Source organism: Papio anubis, chromosome 10 (assembly GCF_008728515.1).
Source record: "Papio anubis isolate 15944 chromosome 10, Panubis1.0, whole genome shotgun sequence".
NCBI classification, from domain to species: Eukaryota; Metazoa; Chordata; class Mammalia; order Primates; family Cercopithecidae; genus Papio; species Papio anubis.
In genome coordinates this window covers 88,977,090-88,994,893 of record NC_044985.1, presented here as the reverse complement: position 1 = coordinate 88,994,893, position 17,804 = coordinate 88,977,090, and the positions used below count along the sequence as shown (strand labels likewise).

General features: G+C 36.7%; 1 protein-coding gene across 15 annotated transcripts in view; it reads right to left on the bottom strand.

Annotated features, from left to right (window-relative positions):
* PARD3B (par-3 family cell polarity regulator beta) overlaps window positions 1-17,804 on the bottom strand; it is a 1,095,492-nt gene that overhangs the window by 537,277 nt on the left and 540,411 nt on the right. The window contains exon 1 of one of the 15 annotated variants that reach the window (XM_021924399.2): window positions 5,167-5,256. The exons of the other annotated variants lie outside the window; for them this stretch is intronic. Coding sequence (XP_021780091.1) covers window positions 5,167-5,169 — 3 coding nt within the window. The 5' untranslated portion in view covers window positions 5,170-5,256. Of the gene's footprint in view, window positions 1-5,166; window positions 5,257-17,804 lie in introns of those variants that run through there. 15 annotated transcript variants of the gene reach the window in all.

Here is a 17,804-nt window from a genome sequence, read left to right as displayed (position 1 = left end):
TTTTTAATGTTAACACAGAAGCATATAATCAGCTGTATGATATAGAACGTATAGAGTTATTTCAAAATTTATTTTGTCTCCTCTTTTGCTCAAATGACATGGCTTTACTCTCTAAAATAAAGTTCAGCAGGAGATTGTGTCCTGTCAACTGGTCAGAGACCTTTAAGAAGTTTGCCCTTTACCACTTTCATCAGAGCAGACAGCAGGCAGATATATGTGGCTCTCACAGCAGACAAGTTTAATTACTACATTTTTTTTTAAAGCAAACGTTTTTAGCAACACTTTCAGGATCACAGGAGCATTTCTGACAGCCAAAATGAGTTGGATTTAAACATCACCGCACTATTTTTAGCTTAAAATCAACACTCCCATAATTATTCCCAAACCAATTAGCAACAGCTGGAAAGTAAAGGTGTTTACATTTGGTTAGCACTAGTGCTAACAACTGCAAGTGTTCACAGGCTGGATGAAAGGGGCCAGGCACCAAGAGGGGCAACAGTTTCTCCAGGGGTAATCATGGTATCAGCACCAGGCTATCATTTCATATTTCACAGTTAGTACCAGTCACTGATCTCATACAAGAACGTGCATTCATTATGAAGCACCACTAGGTTACACATGTCCAAAGAAACTTAACACTCTTGATACTTTTTCTGGAAGAAAATGCTCAATGCATTCCCAAGTTCTCACTGAATTTCCCTGGTCTACTGTAGCTACAAAACGAAATTAAAAGTAGTTTTATTGCTCAATTTTTCATCTCTCAGATGAGAACTGAAATAGCGGTCCCGTCTATCAACAGGTATCTCCCTCTGACTTACAGGCGATCATATATGGCCATGATTTTCCCCCCTCAGTGAATTTTAGCTACATTGAAAACCACTTGCCCATAAAATTTAACTGCAACTGAATTATGTTTCAAAAACTCAGGTGCATTTCAAAACAAGATTTGCATTCTGAAAAGTCAACTGCAAGTTTCTTTTGAAATTGCATATGAATGTTAGAATGAGAGTAATAGAAACATTACACAGAGAGGATCTGAACATCAGGTTATGTGCCTGGTGCTCATACATAATCATAATGTAAATTTTAAAATTAAAATTCTGGGCATAATTCCAGAATATTTGTTTTTACTTTTCAGAACAAAAATATCTGTGCTAAAGTAAAACAAACTGCATTTGATAAGCACACATGAAATTAACATGTGATTGTTAAACACTGTTATTTTCAAACTTCATATATATTTTTATGCGTTTGGCAATGCCTTGCCATTGGAAATCTCTCAGTTGACTTCAAAGATACCATCCCTAAATGTTTCAGTCTTAGTAATTAATATGCCTATAATTTACTACACACACACACACACACACACACACACACACACGAACACCAGTAGACTTTATACCTACATAGCTAAAATTGGCATGACAATTAGAGATATAAAAGTGCTAAATTAAAAACTGCTTAAGAAGAACTGTGTTTTATTCATTTTTATGTCTATTCTAACAGTGGTTCTCCAACTTTAACACGGATCAGAAGAATCGCCTGGAGTCTTGTGAAAACCCAGATTGCTGGGCCCCGCGCCCAGTGCCTGAAATGTTGCTGCAGTAGGTCTAGGGTGAGGCCAGAGGGTCTACAAGTTTCTGATGCTGCTAGTCCAGGAACCACACTTCAAAAACCACTACCTTAAAGTAACTAGTACAGATCTGAGACTCAGGAAAAATCCTAAAAAATATTAACCAAGCCAGGAAGGATGGTGTTGACGAGTGAAGCCAGTTCACCCATTTTACAGCTAAGGAAACTCAGAGGCAGAAAGCTGACATGACTGGTCTCTTTTTACATGTTGTGTTAGTGACAAAGCCAGAATCCAGGATTCTTGATACTCAGTTCAGTGTTCTTTCTGTGCACCACAATAAATACTTGCTGACTTAGAGAATGCTGACCTTATTACTTATGTTATGGATTCTTTTATAATGACAGCAACAAAAACCTATAATAATGTCTTATGTACACTTTACCTTTCTTTCAAAGATCTCAAACTATTTCACATATAACTAGATGTATAGCCACAACAATCTAGCGGATTTCTTGGCATTCCTATTCCAATTTCATACTTGAACATATGCAAGACAAAAAGATTAATATCTTGTCGAAGAAGAAACTGAAGGTCAAAGAAAGAACCAAAATTTCTTGGGACCCTCATTTCCTAAGAGTCAGTTTTGAAAGCAAGCACGTTAACTGTATTTACCTTGTAATATCTCTTAGTTGTCGATTTCAGGCAAAGAGGGTAAGGAAAAGATACCATATTATGAAACAGAGAAATTATTTATATGAAAGACTATCAAGTTTTTCATTATTCTAGAGATTATGCTCTAATAATTGAATCTTTAAAATATAAAAAACCTTTTATGGAACACAATTAATTGGATCATAAATATTCTACTAACTAGTCCCATGCTAATCCTGGGAGCAGGTAAAATCATTAACATTAAATGACTAGCTCAAATCCTTGGCTTATAGAGAGCACGCACACAGGGTGCTCATGCTCATTCACAAACACACACTAAGTCATGTGGATAAATTACCTGAATGCATATGGGATAAAACTGGACTCAGCGTAAACAGTTCTGAATTTTGTAAAATGCACTAAAAATCTACAATTTTCAATGGACTGTTTCTACAGAGATTACGCAGTTGTGGATTATGTGCTACAGAGGCTAAATCCCATTGATAATTAATACAATCAGGGTTGGCCACACCTTCTCTTCATCCGGTGTGTCTGGAAGAGATGCTGAATGGTTTTCATAGGTTTAATAAAAAATTAATTTAAAATGAGTAAAGATCAAGATACAGTAACTGAATTCTGGTCTAACGCAAAAGAGACACAGATTCTGATATAAGTTCTATCACTGCTTTGCCTGGTGACCAGACACATCATCTCCTGACCTTCACTTCTAGTTTCTCTACACTGGGGATAAGAAGATTTTTAAGGTCCACTCCTAGCATAAAATGTCATAATGCACCAAATAGTAAGGCAGGCAAACTCCAACTGAATAAACATACATATAAAAATTCCCCAACAGATCAATTAAGAGGTATTCATTTGGCTAAATGTTTTCTTGGAGAGCTTCCCTTGAGAAGCACTCTCAGAGTAGATACACTTTTATACTTTCTTAACATACTAATTTTTATACAACTTTTGAGGAACAAATCTATGGTATGAAGTATACCTGAAAGAAAACCAAAACCTTTCCTCTATACCCCTACTTCTTTTTTATTTTCCTATGATCTTTCCTTGGATATTTTTTCTTCTTCTCATTGCTAATAATCAGCACAGTTGAGTTCATTGTTAAGATTTCTCAGTATTCTGATTTAGATTTTAAAAGACCAGTGAAATTTTTATAATAAAATTGTTATAAAATATACCCTTTACCTGCTGGAGTTTGTCTTTTTGTGTTTGGTTTTATTGCATATTTTTGGTAAAAATGTATAAAAGTTGACTTAACCTGATACCAGGTGTCAAAAGACAGCTGTGAGCTTTTAAAAAAGGCAGAGGTGATGGTGGGTAGAGAGGGAATTCTGTTTCGCTTGTGAGATTTGAGTGGACCAAACACATTCATCCATCTCATCGAGGTATCAAAAATGAAAATAACTATTGATGTCAAAATCAACATTTCATCTGCTCTGCTAATCTTTCAACATAAGGCTAACACCAGTGGGTGCACTTCTCCCTACACAAATATGTTGAAGTAAAGGCTGCTTTAAAATCTTCAGAGCCAGAGAAGTTCAGAAGTTCAACAAGGTAATTCTGCAACCCCTCTTTTATTGTTCACTGTTTCTTTCTCATATTAAAATAACACATTTCAAAAGTGCTGAATAGAGTGTAAAACAATTTTTTTCAAATACAAGACTGATATAAACATGTTCATAATCATAATTCCTATTTATAATTGGATTCTTTCCCACATCCAGTTATAGCTAATTTCCCCCTAGTTTTCCTATATCATTAAATATATTAAAACTGCTTAAGCCCAGCTCTTAGATACACAAAGATAACGTTGTTTATTACTGAAAGGGTGAGGATATTGAAAAACAGCAATTTCCACAAGGTCTGCTTCAGATCATGCTAAATCACAAAATGTATGACGAAAGGTATTATAAACATCCTTCTTTCATTTAATCTATTTAAACTATACCATCTTCTCAAATATTTAGAATCCAGGTCTGTCAAAATGGACATTTATATGGTATTAGGGCTTAATTTGTAACTCCGAATCATCACCTAAAGCTGGTAAATAGAAAAAACTTAAGGAAGTTGGGATAATTCAGCAATTACCAAGCATTTCTACCTTAACCACTTCCATTTTGCTGACTGAAATACATCTCAATCAAATTTGGCTCTAGTAAATATCCCATATACACTGATGCAAACCTTTACAAAAGCCAGGTTTGGTTCAGAGAGAGTAGTGATAAAAGGCCACACTATTAAAGCAATTGTTTCTTTTTGCACACGCATTTCACTCATGCCAACACAAGCATACATCCCTGCCGGGCTTCACTATGAAAATCTTCAGGATGAAAATGTGCTGTAGAAAATTTTGAATCCACAGACCAATTCCATAGCTGTGTAATGAACAGGGTAAAAAAGAAAAGGAAAAGAAAAGAAAAGAAAAGAAAAGAAAAGGAAAAGAAAAGAAAAGAAAAGCACACTGATCCATATGTGTGCTTAGTTTGGTAGTACATTTAGAAAAAAAAAAATCTCAAAATTTAGGAAGCCAAAACTGTGTTAAAGAATTTTTTTATAACTATTAGATAGAGAACCACATTGACAAGCCATCTTAGTTCATGAACAAAGCATGTTCAAGGACTTCTTGAAAAGTTCTTTTTTATTGCCTATCCTCTATAAGCATTTCACCCTCTTCTCACGCAGACTCAAACCTCCCTGACTTTGCCATGTGCATCTGTCCCTCTCCTATGACCTCCATATATCTTCCCACACAATCATTTTGCCATTCACTTTGTCATTCTTGCATTTCACTTTATGACACCTTTATTGGAAGCCTCTAGTTTCAAAAAACAATTTCACAGCTTATAAGACCTACTGAAAATAAACAATTTGGGGAAGGGTTTTCTTCAGACAACCTAAGAGGCACTTGAAGCAATCCTTACCATGACTTATGTGAAGAAGGAGGAACAGCGGAAGAGTCAAAAACAATTGTATGGAGAGAAGTAGGGTGATCCAGAGCCGGCTACACCATCGTGGGTTCTTACAGCATGTGGAAACACAGCTTGAAATGAGGTGCAGAGGTCTGAACTGCTGAGAGCAGCTGTAGTCATGGGCAGCAGTCAGCAAAAGGTTTGTTTGTTTTTTGAGCAAGGGTAGAAACACAACAAAGAGTTAGGAGAGACTGTAAAAGTAGCTATAGCCAGACCAGAATATGTTCTGATCACACAAGGAAACCACCATGCATTTCTATTTAAATACAAATGTTTTAAACTTAAAACTACACAGTGCTTGAGGGTTAGAGGGATGCACTGTCTCATTAAAATAATCTATTGGTTATCAATAGCTAAAATGTAAGCTCCAAGTAGGCAGGCAGTGGTTTTTATCTGTTTTGTTCACCAATATATCCCCAAAGCCTAGAACAGTGCTTGGCAAAGCGGAGATGCTCAACACATGCCTAGATACACCAGTTTTCTAGAACACCATTGCTTGCCTGGCGAATATCCAGCCATTCATCCCTTCACACCCAACTCAGTATGAGCCACTTTCTCCCTGAACACTCTGCATGGACTCAATCTTCCTTTTCAGTGCCACTTTCATGCCATGTGCAAGCTCTGTCATGACATTCATTGATCTCGGGGTAGGTGATGATTTCTTTACAGATCTGTCTGCGTTGATTGGTAGTGAGAGCTTTCAGGTGGGGAATGAGTCTCATCCATCTTGGTATCCCCGTCACTTAGCACAGGTCTGAAATACAACAGATATTCTACTTACAAGGGGTTTACTGGGTAAAGAAATCTGCTCCTTTTCCTTAAAGAGTCTAAGTTAACTTTCAATAGAACGTATATTTATGATGTCTAGAGTATTATGCTAGACTCCATGTGCAGAGTATTGTGCTGGACTCTGGAGGGATTCAAAGATGAATATGACAATATGATACTGTCTCTGCATTCGAAGTTGCAAGCCAGCTGGAATCATTGCCAGAGGCATCTCTGGCAAGAGAATTTAAAGTGCAATTGAAAGCTAATCTTTATTTATGGATTGAAATAATTGAAGTAAAAGAGAAAGCACTGATTTGTACCTGGCTGGTTATGTTTCTTTATATATGCTCCTATATTTTATTTATTATAATGCAATTTAAAATGACTTTCATTATTTATCAAATATATTTAAACCAATATTTAAAACCAACTAAGTTCCATAATGGCTGGAAGCTTGAGTTAATCATGTTTTCACCAGCTGAGAAAGGAAACTTCCATGCTGAAACCTCCAGATCCTGAACCTACAGACTAGAAATTGTTGACCAGCGTGGGCCACTGCGAGCAAGGCCCATCATCTCAGCACATCTTCTTTGAACCTCTTGCTCGATATTCCTCTCCTCTTCCAGCTATCCCATTTCTTTAGACTTAATAGTGGGTCACGATAGAAACAACTCTTGGGGCAACCGTCCTCTCCCATTGCTCCTCCTTCTTTCGGCACTTTCTTAGCCTTCAAGGGTGCATCACCTCCCAAATACCTCCAAACCCTTCTCCTCCTCTGTTCCCAGGATGCCCTGGAACTCTTTCATAAGCTCAAGAACTTCCTTAAGTATTGTCTCCGCTACTTTGATGTAAATGACAATAAACTTTCCCCAAATAAACTACTTCCTCGGCAACTCTATGAAGTGAGTCATGATCATTTTCTTCACACTGCTCACTCTCATCCTGGAGCTGTTTCTAGAGAAGAATTTCCTGTTTCCTCCTCTGGAAGCTGCACCATGCTGCTTTATCATTTCCTTCTCATTGTCCACACCTGTTAGTCTCCAAGTTGGTCCTCCAGCACTTCCTCTTGCTCTATCATTTTAATTAATATTTTCTCCCTCTTTCATGCCTTATCTTTCACTATCATCCTGGGTAACATCCATGTCCACAGGCATCTTACACCTTGACCTCACTCAGCACCTTCTCTCTCTAGTAGCCTTCTGCTTTAGGAACTCTGTAATCAAAAGCAAAACTGAACATGGAATTCAAGGGAAAAGTTTTTGAGTAACGCTCATTATTCAACAAAAATATATCATCAAATGAGAAATAACAGGGTTAGCAAACCCATAAACAAAACAGCAATCATTCAGTTCACAAGCCCTTAATGAGGGTCCCCTTTACTCCAGTGCTAAGCACTGGAGATACAGAGATGAAAAAATTTGTACACTTTTTGTTCTCAAGAGTCTATTCTGGGGAGTAAGGAGCACAGAGGCTGGAGAGAAGATACTAATGAATGGCCCCTCTACTGTTCCCCTTTGCATGTTCTATAATTCAACTCAACTGAGCACCAGCAAGATCCCAAGAAAGACACCACTATTCTTTCTCTAACCTCACCTCACTTCCAAGTGTAAGATAAGAACTGATATGTAGCTGCTAATCCAAGCCTATATCTTTGACAGAATTGTAAGAGACTTGTAGCACTGAAATGATGACAAATGTTTTCACAGACACATCCTTAAACAGTGATTGCTCTATGGGACCATATCTAAATTAAAGGGAGGTGGTGGTTGCTAGAAATAATGACAACAAAAAGCCTGAGTGAATGTGGGGAGGATATTCTAATGGCCACCCTCCTCATCTATTTCCCCAAGAAGGTGCAGAAAAGTGAGAGGACACCAATGCTGCAACCTTTTCTGGAGCCTCTTTGAAAATACATCACTCCACATACAAACCTCCCAGTGTAAATGATGCAATTTGTGCCATGGCAAAATTATGAATTATTACAAGCTCTGGGCCTTTGGCTTGCATGTAGTACATGTATATGATTTCAAATGTTGAATCCATAAGTACTAAACATCTTATGTTCTTAACTTATATTCCATTTGTTGGCTACTTTGGCGTTGAAAAACTTCAGCCTCTAGTGCTTAAATCTCTTCCACTAACCCTGCACAGGCAATTACTAGAATAACTAGAAGCAGCCAAGGTGTACCATAATCAGATTGCTTAATTTACATATTTATAACTGCTTCTATTAGACAGTGATGATTTAATCCAAATGTCATCTCTGGATTAATCCTTGAATCCCATTCAGACTCAACAAATGGGCTTGCTTAGTTGGGCAATTATTTGGGGCCAAAAACTTATGCAATGAAAACTGGTAGCGGATGAAATTGGCCGACTGTTGACACGTTCTGATTGCTTTTGCCTAAGAGCTACAAACCAGCTTCATACGGAACTTCCCCACACTAACAGGCCAATCTTTTCCCATAGCATGTGTGTCACTGCCTGTCTCTCTCCACCTCCACTCCCAACAGGCTCCAAGAGCACAGTATCTACACTCAGTAAATCCTCATGAAGATTGACCTGGCTTCTAGCTTATAAAGTTGGAAGAAAAAAAAGCCATGTCAAAACACCTCCAGTTGTCTGCCTGCGTTTTATTGGCTTCGTTTAGAGTGGATACTCATATTTACTGAATGACTGAGCAAACCAACTTACCCAACCCGTCATCTGACTGTGAAGCTGACTGCAGCACCACACTCCCTAGCAGAGGAATGTGGGCCAGCACTCCTTTTCACAATTGCATGCAGAAATAGCAAATCCCAGAGAAACTGTTGTAAATACTTGGATCTTTCCTGAACTGTATTTTTAATATGTTATGAGAACAATAGCAAGGGATGGTTAAAAACATACATGAAGCAGTTATGTTTCAAACCTGTAACAGATCACTTACTCAATGCCACATGACACAATAAAACAGTGTCCCAAATGGAAAAGAGGAAATCTTTTTAATCAAACCTTCCCTTGGTCTGAACAAAACAGAGATTTTCATTTCATTCCAGTTATGTTAAGGTTTCTCCCACAGCACTATGTCCAATCACTCCGCCATATCTAATCAGTGATGCAACCTCACACGTTTAGTGAACTCCCAGGGTTGCACAGAAAAGCGGATGCTTCCTGGCAGACAAGAGTTTTTAAGCACAGTGGTGATGTAAAAACTCTACTCTTCTCTTCTTGTTACAAGGGAAATACTTCTGTAGCTGAGGGCACTCCGGTGATGCACCTCCACAAAATACAGCAAATGACCTCTTCACTTGTGAGGCAATCAAAGCAGATTAAAATCACAGCATTTAACAGCTCTTCAGAGGGAATGGCAACTGGACGCAAAAATGATAGTTCTATAGAATTAAACATATTGGTTAATTTTCATGGATGACCTTCCTCTGAGAAAGGAGCAAATTACAGATATGACAATAAAGAAAAAAACCTGGTTTTTATTTTTTCTTAAAGACTGAAGTACATGCATGCAGAAACAGTAAAGGGTTAGGATATCCACTGGGTGCAAAAAAAGTTGAACAAAATAATTGACTCACTCCTACCCTTGACTTCAGGAAATGGAGAATCAATGAGATTTCGGGCTCAGATTTGCCATCTCACCAGAAAGGAAAAACAGGGAAATGGCTGGTTGTTTGGCGGTTGGTGTATAGCACTAGGCTAAAGTGCCATGGACAGTGAAAGGAGCCAGGATATGCAATTTGTTTGCTGACCTCCAACTTTGCCCTCCTCAGTTAGATGGTCAGATATGTCCCCATCAAGGTGGCACGTATTTTATGAGTAAGCACAAGGATTAAGAGCTTGCAGAAAGAGTCGGGGAGGTCAAGGTGGGCAGATCACCTGAGGTCAGGAGTTCGAGACCAGGCTGGCCAACATGGTGAAACTCCATCTCTACTAAAAATACAAAAATTAGCCTGGCACGGTGGCAGGTGCCTATAATCCCAGCTACTTGGGAGACTGAGGTAGGAGAATCGCTTGAACTCTGGAGGCAGAGGTTGCGGTGAGCCAAGATCATGCCATTGCACTCCAGCCTGGGGAACAAAAGCGAGACTTCATCTCCAAACAAACAAACAGCAAAAGAAAAAAGAAAACAAAAAAGAAAGAAAAAGAGAGTGCCCATGAGTTATGGCCTCACTGCAGGGCGGGTACGGTGGCTCACGCCTGTAATCTCAGCATGTTGGGAAGCCGAGGCAGGCGGATCACGAGATCAAAGATCGACACCATCCTGGCCAACACAGTGAAACCCCGTCTCTACTAAAAATACAAAAAAAAAAAAAAAAAAAAAATTAGCTGGGTGTGGTGGCAGTCGCCTGTAGTCCCAGCTACTCAGGAGGCTGAGGCAGGAGAATTGCTTGAACCCAGGAGGCAGAGGTTGCAGTGAGCCGAGATTAGGCCACCACACTCCAGTCTGGCGACAGAGCAAGACTCCATCTCAAAAAGAAAAAAAAAAAATAAAGACAGTCATAAGTGTTGTACAATTCTACATACTTTGCACTATGATTGGCAGTCATTCCCATAAATCTCTATTATTGACACAAAGAGGTTGAGACCAGGAGACAGAAAGACATACAAAGGAATAGAAAGGGGACAGTGTAAGTCAGTAACTCTTTTCATTAATGTGACATGAATTTGTCTCACTGTTCCCAGAGTTTTGCCCAAACATAGCAAAAGTTGAGGGTTGATTTTTACTTAACATAGTTTTCTCTCCCTCTAAATTTTGTGGCTATGGTCCAAATGGTTTAAAACAGAGAAAAACTGGTTGGTTTTCTTTCCCATTATTTTTCAAAGCAACTCAGTCATCCCCCTAAGCCCAGCTTATCACATTTTACCCTATTATTTTAAAAAAGAAATACAACAATCTATTTATTTTCCTTCTGTCCACTTGGATTGAATAATTCAATCCTCAATGTACTCATGCATCTAGACCTAGTCTTATCTTATTTCCTTATTTATGCTCAAACTCTGTCAAATTTTAATCTTTCCCTCTAAAGGAAGTTACTCTGTACAGTTGTCAAACGCATCACTGAGTATGTTTCTATCATGATCCTCAGTTTCCATAAGGGTGCTAATGATGACTTCTCAGTACTGGAAAGACTGGTGACTGCCCATGAGTTATGGCCTCACTGCGGGAACTCAGTCATCATTTGGATTGCGGTTGCAAACTCTTTAGAGCCTCACACCATTTACCTGTCTCTGAGAATCACATTCATCTAGATGCCACTGCACAAAAATAGCTTTCAATTTAAAACTGCTGTGAACTAGAATCATTGGCTTAACTCTGATGTCCTTATGATTACACTGTCACATTAGAAGATGCACTTTTAAGTATTTCTTTGGTATGACTTCCGATCAACACATGATATTCACAAGGAATGATCCAACACCCATTCTGTTTGAATAGCTATGATGGTCAGGGTCACTTCAAGCCTGGTAGAGCTGTTTGTCCTTTTTTAAATAATATTATTGGTGATATAATTTTGCCATTTGAAATGTCTAATACTAACACCAATGAAATGGTGACATTCATCCCAGGTTGGCTGCCCCATTCAAAGCACCACTCTTCACAGACTTTTTACTTTCTCTATCTACTTTTCAATAAGGTAACATCATTTCAAAAAATTCTTCACTTCATCACATTCATTACTCTCATTTGTAACAGTCTCATTACATAAACAGGTTTTATAAAATGTAGACAATCTACTAAAATATTCCAAATTTTGTCCATAATATTGAAGACAGGAAGAAAAAAAAGATAAAATGTACAGATCAGATCAAATGGCATGCTTGATGGCGTTTATAAAAAGCTAAGGGGCTTTGAGGGTTATAAGAAGCCAAGTCCTGTGACCTACTTAAGCCTAAGGACCACTGTAATTTGATTGGTATAAAAAGAAGTGAAGCAGTTAATTTATGGAAAGTACATTATATGATGGACAAAGAAGGATGACAGTTTTAATCAATGGAGTAGCAAGGTTTTTTTCTTTAAAAAACTGCATTTTGTTTAAAGCAAAAACTTGAAAGAAACCAAATGGGGAGTTCACAACTTTATTTCTGAAAATATAGAATATTTTCCGTATTCAGTTTGGATGTACTTTTAAGTTCAGGTGCCTGTCTTTTGTTTGTATTATGAATATTCTCCTCATCAAAGAAGACTTTAAAAAAATAAGAAAAAAAATGCTTAATTAATTTTGATAGCAATTGCCTTAATACGAACTGTTAAATACACTTCGAAGACTCAGCAATGAAAGTTAGAGGAAGGCTGCTAACAGTGCCTATATGTAAAATCTGAATTTCAATTATCTGCTGTATTTACAACACCATGCTTTACAATGTGCCAGAAGGGATGGCTTAGCGGTCTAAGCATCTGGTTTTCAATTGCCATAGTCCCTGAATTGCACAATTTGATTCATCCCCTACTTCTTGTAGGGGTTGGATATGCAGATGAGTCACACCCACTCTTGTGGGCTTCGCCATCCAGTGGTGAACGGACAGCGGTGGTGGAGCAGGGGGCTGGCCCTAAATCTTTGCTTCTCTTATAACTGCATCAGACCCTATGTTGACTGGAGATGAATTTCTCTCTCCATTCTTTCAAGAGTGCCTCCAAAGGTTTCCCCCTATTCCCTCCACCATTGTCATGAAACATATAAAGTAGCAAGGAGTTAATTACTTTAAAACCATAACAAAAATATCTAAAACCAAAATACTGTCACAGTAACTAGGGTTTTCAAATTATATTCACTGGGAAAAAAACTGACAGAGAAGCAACTCAAACCATGCAGAACTAGGTGTGAATGGATGCCTTTGGACTCAGGAAATACAGAGAACTTTGTAATTGCTCCTACATAAGCCACATGTTTACTCCCTTTCATATTCTATGTGCATCTTCATGGAAAATAAAGAGGCCACATGAGATCCCATTTAGAGTGCTCCTGTCATATAAATATGTCTGCACTATATGGCTTTCCAAAGAGGTGCACTTCAATACCCATTTTGTAAAGTGTATTATTTCTGTAATATTTACTGTCACCTGGGGGAAAAACCAGTAGGACTTGTTGAAGTCTTCACTAAAATAACAAATTAAGTGAGATTAGAAATGCCATAATTAATTAGGCCAGCTCTCCTTCACTTGAAAGGCTGGAAACTATACTGAGTGGTAGTAACCTACACCTACTAATAAAGCTATGCAACTAATAAAGCAGTATGTTCTTGCTAGCAACAGCATCACCACACGTTCTTGAAGGCATTAAATTTGACCTTTTATTATTTCCTAGCACTCTCTCAAGGTTCCTTTCTGCAATGAACAATTCTGACCACATTTTAAATCTTACTTTGGAAGATACTGACTTACATAATGCACCAGAATGATAATAATTTGCACCAATGCAACCCAGTCATTCATAAATATGAGAAAATAGTGAAAAGATATATTGTTATACTTCATTCCTCAAATGAATACAAAAATTAAATACTTTCAAATATAATTAAAATGTAAATATATACTGAATATAGAAATAGCACTAAAGGTTTTAGGGTCAATAATTTGATGGAAAATACCTAAAATAATTTAAATAATGCTAACTTTAAGATAAAAAGTACGAAGAGGGTGAAAACCCCAACAGTTATTGTTTAAAATACATAAATGTCAAGGAAAAGCAATGAATGATAACATATATATTTCTTGTTTAAATCAAAAAATCATATCATGGATAATTTATAATGTAATATGAAACAATACTTTGTAATGGCAACAATTTTTACATAAAAATAAACTCACTTACTTTGTAATTAAAAGTATTTTGTTTGAACAAGGTTCTACTCTTTTTTAGAAAAATGTTCTAAAGAGTTTCCATGTTTTAAAATGAAATAATTAAACACAGAGATTTTCAGATTAACAAAATAAAACCCAGTGATCACTGAATGTCTCTTATCTTTAGCTAAGAGTCATATCTAAATATGATAACAATGAAAGGCAGCAAGACAGTAGGTACTAACTTAAAAAAACTTGTACCACTACGTTAATATCAGACAAAAGACTGTTAATAAAATATTATTAGGGAATTAAAAGGTCATTAATTACATAAAGAAAAAAGAACAATCCAGAGAAACATGTAATAAATTCCAACCTATGCACCTAACAACGTAGCCTCCTAATATAAAAGACAGATACAATTACAAGCAGATTGACAAATCCAGCATCATAATGGAGAATTTAATGTACTCTCAATAACTACCAGCTACTACAGACTAAAGGATATCAGGTATTTAAGCAGAACAACTAGAAATTTTGGTATAATGTTCACATGAACATAGAAAGTGGCATCTAATAATGTTTTCAAGCAAAGGCATACAAGAAACATATTAGGAAAGGAATATATAGAGAAAAAGTTATTATTTATCCTTAAAAGGAAAGGAACATATAGAGAAAAAATATGACCAATACTATGACATAAAACAACCTGAATAGACACTAAAGAGCCTATAAATACACATCTTGCATCTTGTTATCTGACCACAGCGCAGTTAAGATCAATAACAAAAAGAAAACTAGAAACAAGTAAAATCCTCACCACCGCACATTAGGAAACTTTATAGGAAGTATGTTACCTAAACAACCTACATAAAAGAGAAAGTTACAATAAAAATTCAGAAATATGGAGAACAGTAAAAGAAGTTATATAACAACATTTTAAAAATTAAATGTTTATTTTAAAAAAGAAAGATTGCAATAGATGATAAAAACATCAAATGAAAGAGCGATGGTGAATTATAGAAAGGAAGGACCCGGTGGCTATCATCCGAAAGCTCTGCGGCAATAAGACATGTTCCTCACAAAGGGATTCAGAGAAGTAGTAAGTTCAAAGCATCACCTATGAAATACTCCTGCTGAAAGAATGATCCTGAATCCAATCAAGTCTCTAGATCTAACAACAGAAAATTCAGGGAATGAAGAAACAACTTAGATAATACCATAAGGCGGCAATCTGCTAATTCCAGAATTCTTTTCTATATATAAAAGTCTGTTTTTTCTCTAAATTCTATGAAATTAAGATAAAAAATAGAAAGAAAAACAATTATACAATAAGAATGCAAAGAGTCATAACAGACAGATGCAATATGTAGGCGCATTTTAGATTCTATTGCACAGAAACTGACTCTTACATTTTTTTGAGATATTTGAATACGTTTAAATATGGATGAAATATTAGGTGATATTTAAAGAATTATTCACTACTTTTGTCAGGTGTAATGATGACACAGTGATTTTGTTTAAGAGTTTCTGTTAGGGACGTACACTGAAGTATTTACATATAAATGTCGTGATGTTGGGAAGCTGCTTTGCAGTATTAAAGTAAAATTATGTAATGGGAAAATAAACAAGAGGGCAATGTGTTGCTGATTATGGAAACTAGCTGATGGGTACATGGAGGTTCATAACACTAATCTCTTGCTGATTATGGAAACTAGCTGATGGATACATGGAAGTTCATAACACTAATCTCTTTTTGTGTATGTTTAAAATATTCAATAATAAAGATGTTAAAAAAGTTTCTAAACCATAAAAAGGGTTGAAAACACTAAAAAATAAGCCTAAAGCAATGAAGACATGAATATAAACAACAAAGAAATAAAATAGAAAATACATCCACATTTGAAATCATTAATTTTGAGGGCAAAAATTGTTTCCAAAAAAAAAAAAAAAGAAGAAGAATCAAACAGAAAAGTCAACTGTAAGACTGACAAACATAAAGAAATGAAAGAGAAGAGACACAAATAATATTAAAATCAAAGAGGGGGTAGGTCAGGAATGTGTTCAGGTTTTTAAAACCATAATTAGCCCTTTATCTACCATGACTCTGATTTTTGTAAGTGAAATCAGCCTATTGCTCATCCTTTCATACTATTTTTACTTAGTTTAAGACTAGATGAATTTCCAAGTAACTTGGAAAGTATTTTCTCTCTTTCCCCCCCATTCCTAAAACCACTTTTATGCTACTAAGGTTATGTATCTTTTGAAGATCTAGAAGAATATTACTATACAACAGTCTAGCACCTTTTCCTATTAAAAAAAAATTGATATATTTTGGCCAGGTGCGGTGGCTCACATCTGTAATCCCAGCACTTTGGGATGCTGAGACGGGCGGATCATGAGGTCAGGAGTTCGAGACCAACCTGGCCAGCATGGTGAAACCCCGTTTTTACTAAAAATACAAAAATTTAGCCAGGCATGGTGGTGTACACCTGTAAGCCCAGCAACTTGGGAGGCTGAGGCAGGAGAATCACTTGAACTCAGGAGGCAGAGGTTGCAGTGAGCTGAGGTCACATCACTGCACTCCAGCCTGGGTGACAGAGCGAGACTCTGTCTCAAAAAAGAAAATATACATATATATATATAAACTTTTGGTGTAATTTCCCTTAAGATTATGCTTCTAATTTAGGCCTTCAAGTTTTCTCGGTAGAGCCTTAGTTAGTAATATGTTGCCCATTAAAACAAAGGTTTCAAATTTATTGGTCTGAAGATATTTACATTAATCTCCTCTAAAATAAATTACTTAAGCTTCCACTTGAAAAAACTAAAGAACAATTAAGCAGAAGAAAACAGTATAAATGGAAACCAATAAAATAAAACATGGACATGTAACAGGAAACAAAATTAATGAAATCAAAAGCTGAGTTTTTTGGAAAAGATGAAGAAAATTAACAAACATCTAGATAGAATGAGAAAGAAGATATAAATTACAGTAGTGTCATATGGTACATCTAGTTCTAGATCCTTGAGGAATCGCCATACTGTTTTCCATAATGGTTGAACTAGTTTACAATCCCACCAACAGTGTAAAAGTGTTCCTATTTCTCCACATCCTCTCCAGCACCTGTTGTTTCCTGACCTTTTAATGATTGCCACCATTACTGGGTATATACCCAAAGGATTATAAATTATGCTGCTATAAAGACACATGCACACGTATGTTTATTGCAGCACTATTCACAATAACAAAGACTTGGAATCAACCCAAATGTCCATCAGTGACAGATTGGATTAAGAAAATGTGGCACATATACACCATGGAATACTATGCAGCCATAAAAAAGGATGAGTTTGTGTCCTGTGTAGGGACATGGATGCAGCTGGAATCCATCATTCTTAACAAACTATCACAAGAACAGAAAACCAAACACCGCATGTTCTCACTCATAGGTGGGAACTGAACAATGAGATCACTTGGACTCAGGAAGGGGAACATCACACACCGGGGCCTATCATGGGGAGGGGGGAGGGGGGAGGGATTGCATTGGGAGTTATACCTGATGTAAATGACGAGTTGATGGGTGCAGCACACCAACAAGGCACAAGTATACATATGTAACAAACCTGCACGTTATGCACATGTACCCTACAACTTACAGTATAATAATAATAAATAAAAAAAAAATTACAGTAGTGTCTTCTTATCTGCAGTTTTGCCTTCTGCGTTATCAGCTTTCCAGGTTTGAAAATAGGTGAGTACAGCACAAGAAGATATTTAGAGAGAGACAGAGAAAGTACACACAAGCATGAAAGCAAACACACATTTCCATAACTTTTATCACAGCACATTGTTATAATTGTTCTATTATTAGTGCTGTTAATCTTACTGTGCGTAATTTATAAATTATGCTTTATCACAGGTGTGTGTGTATACTATAAAGTTTAGTCCTGTCTGTGTTTTCAGGCATCTACAGGGGATCTTGGAATGTATTTCCTGTGGGTAAAAGGGGACTACTGTATCAACGTCAAGAATGAAAAAGGGAACACC